At 41.5% G+C, this 8,941-nt stretch overlaps 1 protein-coding gene across 1 annotated transcript in view; it reads right to left on the bottom strand.

The window, feature by feature from the left end:
* The window catches only part of LOC144891216 (extracellular calcium-sensing receptor-like), a 70,402-nt gene extending 61,667 nt beyond the window's left edge, over positions 1–8,735 (bottom strand). Inside the window, exons 1-3 of the mRNA XM_078773599.1 lie at positions 8,665–8,735; positions 8,075–8,256; positions 6,396–6,414 (exon numbers count right to left, since the gene is read on the bottom strand). Of these exons, the coding sequence (XP_078629725.1) occupies positions 6,396–6,414; positions 8,075–8,256; positions 8,665–8,735 (272 nt within the window). The remainder of the gene's footprint in view (positions 1–6,395; positions 6,415–8,074; positions 8,257–8,664) is intronic.
* Between the last annotated feature and the right edge of the window lie 206 nt (positions 8,736–8,941).

Below are 8,941 nucleotides of genomic sequence, written 5' to 3' on the forward strand. Positions count from 1 at the left end.
CCAAAGTCCTTGGACAGGCGTTATAAGAGGTCAGTCATGAACGAAGATGGAACCACTAAACTACACGGGAGCCTATGGGAAAAGGTGTTTGGTTTCTTCTTCCCAGGAGCGGGCACAGTCATGGATAGTTTCCGGATAGATAAATTGGCTTTGGCCCTAGAAAAGGTGGCAAACGACACCGCTACGGCTCATGATATACTATTGGACACGGTAATTCACATGCGTACAATGGTGATGCAGAATCGGGTGGCTTTGGACATGCTCCTGGCAGAGAAAGGAGGGGTATGCGGAATAATAGAGGGAAAATGTTGCACTTACATACCCGATCCATCCGAAGGAGTGTCAGCCGCAATAGTGAGACTAAGGGAAACTAGCCACGCCCTGACGATCGATCGGATCGCGCGCGAGAATTCTTATAAATTTAGCTGGCTCACTGACTGGTTCCGGGGATGGACGGGCACCATAGTGAAGTGGTTATTGACCGCACTGGCTGTGATACTTGGGGTAGTAATTTGGGGGGCACTAATTGCAATCTCTAGTCCTCCTCTGTATGAGAAAGTATTTTACAGGATGGAAATTGAAGAAGCCGCCGACAACGACTATGGTTCTGACCACAGAGGCCGTCGACCTGAATGGGTCCTTCAACAAGGCAGATGTGACCAGCGCTCCAGAAAATTGCATTGAATTTTGTGATGACTGTGATACTTGTGTTGATCCCATGTGGGAACTGGCTGCTGCCTGTAATGATGTCTGTGATGACTGTGATACTTGTGCTATAAACCCCTTGCGTGTACTGGCTAACGCTGCTTATGTATTACAAGCTGACAGCTGTACACCCCCTTCCGACCCAACTATGGATCTGATTGCGACGCTGGGTCTGGCGGTCGAGGGACCCGACGTGGATATCCTAGACCCGCAAGCCGACCAGGCGCCCATGGGAGACTTTGACATAAAGGAAGTTCCTCTCTTTACTTCAAAAGTTTTAAGTTCAAATGCTTCAAGTGAATCGGATTTTTACGCTCTGTACCCTGACCAGGAAAATGAGACACAAGATACTGACGACATTATGTATTCCCCAGAACAGCAGCACGTGAGAGATCTCATGGGCATGATCGTTGATTAACTTCGAAGATCTGAAAGGACCGCGTCTGCAAAGGGTGGGGGGAGCAAGTTCCGCAGGGGAGGTGGTGGCCCCCTGGCGGGGCAGAACCTCATCTGGACCAGACGCCTTCGTTGTGGATCCGAAACGTTAATGGACTTTCATGTTCTGAGCCCTCAGGCTCCAAGCACGCACCACACGACACGTTCGCCAAATGCACGGGCGAGGCGCTATGGGCGCACGGTATGCCCTTGGGAGATACCCGCATTACACAATTATTTTTCAATAAAGCCCGATGTGGCACGTTGTCTCTTGAGATACTTTGTCTCGACGAGACAAGAGGAAGGAATGTCAGGTCGTAGATTTGTTATTGCTTAATGTTATCGTATAGACGTCGGCCGACTAATGCGTTATGATTTAAATGTTGTTTTAAAATGCGATTTCATAAGTGAATAAAGGGTTTTTCGCTTTGCTATAGGTTAAATGAGAAGGTACTCGCTTCGGTCATGCTGGACAAATGGCTTTTTTTGTATACGTGTGCCCTTTCACCTAGATAAGTCCGGTCGTAAAATCCCTCTTTGATTCGCAGACGGCGCCTCGAGCCGCGGATGGACAAACGGATTAGGCGCTTGGAATGTGTAGCTTCATGTAGGATGCTCGGATTGCAGACATAAACCTTTGGATAATGGTCTTATCAGGGCCAAGCATGCACTCTCCCTTCAGTTATTTACATTTTCTGTCACCTCGGAGGCTTGAAACCACATCTGGTCCTAATACTAATGGTGCGTGCTGCACTCCCCCAAGATGAAAGAACGGATGACGGTGGGGGCTAGGGATAACGGTGGGAGGAACTCTCGCCAGTTCCTTTGTTCTCTCGGAGATTTTCTGATAAACGTGTTCCTATTTAAGCGGACTGTGAACCAATGCATGCAGGAAGGCTGAACGTGGCATGAAGCTGGTTCGTGCTGTAGAAGTTCGCTTCCTCCGGATCTGTATAAGTGGTATTTTTAAATAAAGCTTCGTCATTCTCAGGCTGTTGGTGGAACTTCTTTTAAGAGCCAAGAGCTGTTTCTTGACACACACACACACACATACACACACGAACACACACAAACACATACACACACGAACACACACGAACACACACACACACACACACACACTAAGGCAGCGTCGTTTAACACAAATGTATTAATATTTAGTATCTTACCTTGCATATGAATCTTCCAAGAATGGTGAAACAGGCAAATGGTTTAAATGCTCATTCGCCTCGTTGTAAATCTCTTTCGGAAAAACTTCATTTTCTGCCAAGACCAGGTCATTTTCAAAACCTGAATTGCTGTAATAAAAAAAAATATATCATGTCATATAAATTTAAATTAATCACATACAAAGCTCTCACCAACAGTTCAATTCTGAATGAAACTTACCCTAGTGAGTATTCTTCATCACTGGAATAAGACAAGTTGTCGTTCATCTTCGTCGATTCACAATGTTTAAAATTGAACTGAATACGGCTTTTTATAATGTAAAATGTATTCAGGGAAGAGAACTGGCTGACAGCATTTCGAGGAATCTCAAGGCGTGTGTGAAAACAGGAAACGAAACAATGAAAACTTTCTGGGAAGTTATCCAAGTCAGTGAAACAACGTCATTTCTCAAAAGCGAATAATTAATTTTAAAAAGGTTTGAGTATGGTGATGGAAGTTGGAGAAGAATTAAATTATTTCCCACACATAAACAAATATTTGTAGGGTCGTTGTGTGAGTGGGTCAAAGATGATTCACCAGCTGATATTAAGAGTAAAAGGTTAAAAGGTCCATAAGGTCAGAAGGATCACAGGTTCACACAGAAGGACCATTGTTTAAGTGGTCTAATGAATAAGGATAACATGTCAAAAGGTTAGAAGGTTCGTAAAGAACAGCGTGAGAGAAATAGAGGTGTTTAGGGGCAATGAGGGAGGGGAAAAATTAACATGTAAGTCAATGGGAAAATGAGAGTGTCCCAGAAGCAACATATATACACTACTAATGGCTCTGGCATAGATAGTCTCGGTGTCAAAAACTTTGACCTCACCTACTTTAAGGTGTTTCCGGGCGATTTCCATTGTATTCACTGTCTTGGTTATGGTATCATGAAAACCACCAGGCCAGCTTTTCTCAAACGTCTCCATTTGGTTTTCACCCAGAGTGACGGCATTTTTGACATTGACTGATGGGTGGACTACAACCTTTCCAGTCACCACATTGACTAGTCCATCTTGATGCTGCTCTGGATCTAGCGGATCTATGCTGAGTTCTACTTTCTCATGCAGCGCATTCCTGTCCTGGGTATCGACCTTGATTCTGGCTGGCATCTCTTCCTTGTTGTAGGTCTGCGCAGGAGGACCTTCCCTGTCCCTCATTTGGTTCAAGTCATTAATGATTACATTGCATGTATGTAGACTGTATGCCCAGGTTTTCAGGGTTTCGGGTTTCAGGGTGATGCCCACTATACCTCTGTGCCCATGTCCATATCGCATGAAGGTAGTTTCAATGGCCATATCAGTTCATATTCCATTGAACAAACCTGAGGTGTGATGCATTGTGTGCTCTCGGGCCATGAGGTGTTTGCAGACTTCACTGGGAAGACGTTCCATAGCATGCAGGCAGTACAGGGCATATCAGGCATATTGGGTATGTCCTGCTGCAAAGAAGAGAGGTATCATTTCTTTGACAGTATCGAGATGGAGTGCCCAGTCTGCCTCTCGCTCAGCTTGAATGTATTTGACAATTTTAGGGAGAGAAAGAATGCTCTGTACACGTCACAATCGTCACATCATGTCATTCCAACTTTAGACTCCTATTGTCATCAGAATATCTGAAACGTAATGGTAATCAATGTGATATTAGCAGAAAAAACGTGTTTATCAAAACGTTAAAGCCCCCATTCATGGTAGCATCTTTGTGGTTACAATGGCAACATCAAACAGTTTATTTATCAAATCAATCCCATCATGATCTTAGGGTTAGAAAACATTTAACTAAGGCCAAAAATGTATGGTTTTATGTTATATATCTTTCACACTTATTTCAAACATCAGAATGGTCACTTTAGATGGTTACCATGGCAACAGAAAATCGTAACTCATCAAACCTATTTTATCCAATACATTGTGGTCATTACTCATTAGCATATACGTAGGAAATAAAAACAATGCTCTAATAAACATTTTCTTGAAATTTATGGCAGTTTTGCCATTTTTACCACCTTTTACTGACTTAATGGTAGCCATATTGCTGGTTACCATAGCAACGGTACATCCAATACTTCTCAAACCCTTTCTATCGAAATTATTGGACCCCAAAACATATATATTGGCCAAAAAATAATTTATCTGTGGCAGAAAACATTGAAATAATAGGATTTTTCGAATTTTAGTCCTTCGTGGCAGCCATCTTGGACGCCATCTTGAATATATATAATTGATTAAGGGTGACAGGTCCACACCACTCTAGATCTCATTATATACACCCCAAAGATGAATAATCAGCAGAGAAAAAAACTATATCAGACATTTTGGGGTCAGGGGGAAATTTGGCCTTTGGCTGCCGGACTATATCTCTTATCTTCCTCCATCCAAAACATTGATCTTTTCTACCCCCATTAAAACGCCCCAATTTCCGCCTCTTTGAATCCCCAGCTTCTTTCCTGCGGTTCCTAGAAGTGTTAATTTGGTTTGTACCATGTACCCTCCCCTCCTCCCCCAACCAACCCCTTCCATAGTTTTGTGTGTCTGTGCATGTTTTCATGTTAAATGTGTTAGCTCTTACACGAGCCTCGATTCTGTATACAAAAAAAAAACTGACTTGCAAACTGAGCCTCAAGGTCGGTGTGCAGAAGCGGTATTTTTTAAATCACAATAAATACAAGGCACAGGGAGGTGAAATTTGCTGCACGTGATGTGCAATGTACAGAGAGTAAACTGAGTGTTCATTTACATCTGTAGGATGTCTGAAAAATAAAGATGATATAAGCACCCCTTACACTGGGCCCAGACTTCAGACTTTGGCATGCTCACGTGGCTGTATCATTAAAACTGTTCCAACCCGTTGTTTTTGACTGGCTTTATAATAGTTTAAAACATATTACACCCACCGCATTTTTAGATGCGATGGACTCCGACCTAGGACTCACCGTTGGGCAATGTTGGAAAGAGTTCAACATTTTCCACTGCATTGGCGCCATCAAGAAGTTGCTGGATGAGGTGAGAGGCTCCACAATCACCGCATGCAGGCACAACCTGTGGACACGGGCAGTGAAGAACATCACAAGATTTTCTGATAACATGGAGGAGAGGCATGAAATTGTCGGGTTGGCAGGTGGGAGGGGCAGGATTTGATGATATGCAGCCTGAGGAGTTGGAGGTTCTTATCTCTTCGCATGGTGCCGAGCTCACTGAGGAGGAGTTGGAGGCCATTACCAAGGTTTCCGAGAAGGATGAGGTGGACAGTGATGAGGAGGAGAGGTGCCGAAGTCCAACCTCATGGTCAAGTTCCTATGTGAGGTGCTGCAGCATGCAGGACATGCGGGTGATTGCCAACAGGGTACAAGACGCTGACCAGGTCATGGAGTGTTACCTCAAATTTAAGAGGGCGTTGGATGTCTTGCTGCTCCCCTACAAAAATCTGCAAAGAAAGCTACGGCAATCTACAAGGCAGCTCTCAATTACGCATTTCTTCTGCCCTGGTTCCTCCACCTTAAGACCATCAGCACCCTATACTGCCTGTCCTGCCTCACTCACAGTGCACGACTCGGCAACCTCACCACCATCCTCACCTGCCTTTTCCTCAGTGCATGACTTTGCAGCAGCCTCATTTGGGTCATCTTCAAACTTCGAGGAGTTCACTGGATATTCATTCTTCATCATCATCACCATTTGAAAATTTGTGTTTTTCAAATAAAAATTTGAAACATTAGGCTACATGATGATGATGTTGTTGTTTTTTTTTGTTTTTTTTCACGGTATGATATGGTTAAGCACTTTTAATAATCTTTATGCACATTCCTTCAATAAATTGGATACGGTACCTGGTGCTGTCGTTTTTTTATTTGTAAGTATTTTTTATTTGGATGTATTTTTATGTGAAAAATATGTGGATCGAGGCTGGAAAGAAAGACATAGTCATATAAATGCAACTTACTTTACGTGCTTTAGCTGCATTAAAATAAATAATGCAACTTTGCAACTTTTCTGCAACTTTGCACAACAACTGCTGCAACTTTGCTTGTAGTCGGAGCTGCATCTACATTTGACTGAAAATTGTAGCCCACACCTGTTAAAGGCTGCGATTACATATAAATAACTTGATACTGTAAAACTTCCACCAAAACCAATGCATCTTCCTCCAGGATGCAAAACTCCAGTGTTGACATGCATGAGACCATGGAAAGCAGGCTCTTTGTGTTTTGTAGTGTGAAGAAGACGTCCAAACATGATTTGATGTGCGGCATAGTGTTGCCACTATTAACAAGTTACTCCCCAGGATTCTTTATCATTATACTTCGTCCTTCCAGTAGAGTTAGTTTTGATGTTTCACCTTAACTATGAAGCACAAGTTAAAGTCATACCAGAATTTACATTATACACAATGATGTATGTATAATAAATCTGCTCAAAAAGAACAAAAAAACCAAAGCCTAATTTCAAAAACTTTGAATTATTAGTACATCTGATCATTATATTATTTTATTCGTTTGTACAATTTAATCGAGTACGATTACAAAGTTTAAATCAAATCTCTTAATATAAAGTGTGATGCACCAAAACTATCTGTGTCACTGACTGATAAACCAGCTTTAAAAGGGATCTTTTAAACCTTCAAAGTCATGTGTGTGTGAAAGATCCTGGGATGAAATGTACACAGTTGACAAGAGGTTAAATACCGTCGGACTTCGCTATTCGCGGGGGATACGTTCCTGGAAAAAGCCACAGATTGCAAAACTGCAAATGGCGGGGCATTATATCAATGGGAAAAAGGCGGATTGGTTCCCGAGTCACGAAAATCCACGAATAGAGAGAAACAAACCGCCAATGGTGAGACAAATCCCAAGAATGTCGACGATAATCCGCAAAGGTTGATGAAAGTCCCAGTAATGGCGAGACAAAACCCGCGAATGTTAGAGATAATCCCACAAATGGCGAGGCAAATCCCGCCCGCAAATGTCGAAGATAATCCGCGAAGGTCAATGAAAACGTGAAGCACACAGAAGTGAATGTAGAAGCAGGTCATGTTCGCAGCTCAAATAAGATGGTTTTTTTTTGCATATGTCCAGCTGCTTTGTGCATGGCTGGTGAAAGATGGGTTTTATAAATTTGTCAAGCGAGCAGCTAGTGAAATTTGTTTTTTGAGCCCAAGAAAAACTGCGAAATTGCGGAACACGGCCGCAAATTGGAAAAAACCCTGCGATTTTGCGGGAAACTTTTACGCAAATAGAGAAGAAGAAGAAGAAGAAGAGGAATAAGAAGAAGAAAGAATGAACCACCTTTAGAGAGAAACATGTTGCATTTTATCAACCGCATATAAGCTGAACCAGTGAATAGTGGAACCGCGAATAGCGGGGTCGACTGTATTGTAATATTACACATAAAAATTGTTATTTATTACAATTAATTTTAAGCAAAAATAAACATTTTTTGGGGAAATCCAAGGCTGGAAAATATTCAGATTCGCCTCAATGATATAGATGTAGTAATTTATAAACCACTTGATAACATTGTTGCAGAAAATAAAAATATTTTTGATAACATTGTTGCAAGAAGATAGCGTTCCAGCAAATGTACGAGTATGTTTGCAAAATGACAAACGTTTTAAATGAACGAGATTTGTTCAATCAAATGGATGAGTATTGGAAGGGCTGAAAAGGATTCCTTGAGTTATTCTGTATTCAAAAGAAATAATTTGTAATAGAAATGGAAAATTACTTACTCTGTGCAGCCAGGCAATTCTGGTGTAGATTTCAAAGTTTCTTCTCTGTCACTAATGCCAAAATGTAAAGGAAATAGGCCCCCCAATATGACGTCTCCCACTTTTGTTATTTCACGCGTTTCTTTCTCAAGATGTTTGCAATCATTTGAGCTCACAATAACGATGTGCAGACAAATCAAACACATAATCCTCAATATCCACAAACACATTGTTGGAATTTGAACAACAAATAGAAAAGTTATCAACAGCAGTTTCATTTGGAAAAAGGTAGCTTTCATTTAATTAATTAATTATCTGTACAGCAATCAGGTTGGGCTGGCCGAATCATGAAAGCAAGGTACATTTCATCGCAAACAAATATATACACATTTGAGAACCACAAATCAAGGAAACTGTTATTTATTTTGAATTTATACAGTGTATTTGTCAAATTATCTCAATCATAAATCAATTTGCATGTAACAAGCTGGAAATTAAAAAGATAAAATGTAAATATATTTCATAATTTTAGGTAAATAAATTGAGTCGTAAATTATAAGTAAATAATACTATTTCCAAGAGGAATAGTCCTAAGATATGAGTACCGAAGACTATTACACATCCTCCGTGGATGTATGAGTAACGTTCCTTATTTGTTTAATTAAGACCCTCATGTGGGCAGAATCCATGGCTGCAACATGTTGGCTTGAAAAAGGCAACTATTGCCTCCCACACAATGAGCATGCTGGGGCATACTCCCGGGGAGTATATTATACAACTAGCACCTTTCAACACGTGTGTGGATCAATTCCTTTCTCCAAGGGTGGGCTGGTGATTTGCCAATAAAAGGCTTCTGAAGCCTAAATAGCCAGACTGATGCTGTCTGTGGTTAGCA

This window comes from Myxine glutinosa, chromosome 3, assembly GCF_964187855.1.
Source record: "Myxine glutinosa chromosome 3, kmMyxGlut1.1, whole genome shotgun sequence".
Taxonomy (NCBI): Eukaryota; Metazoa; Chordata; class Myxini; order Myxiniformes; family Myxinidae; genus Myxine; species Myxine glutinosa.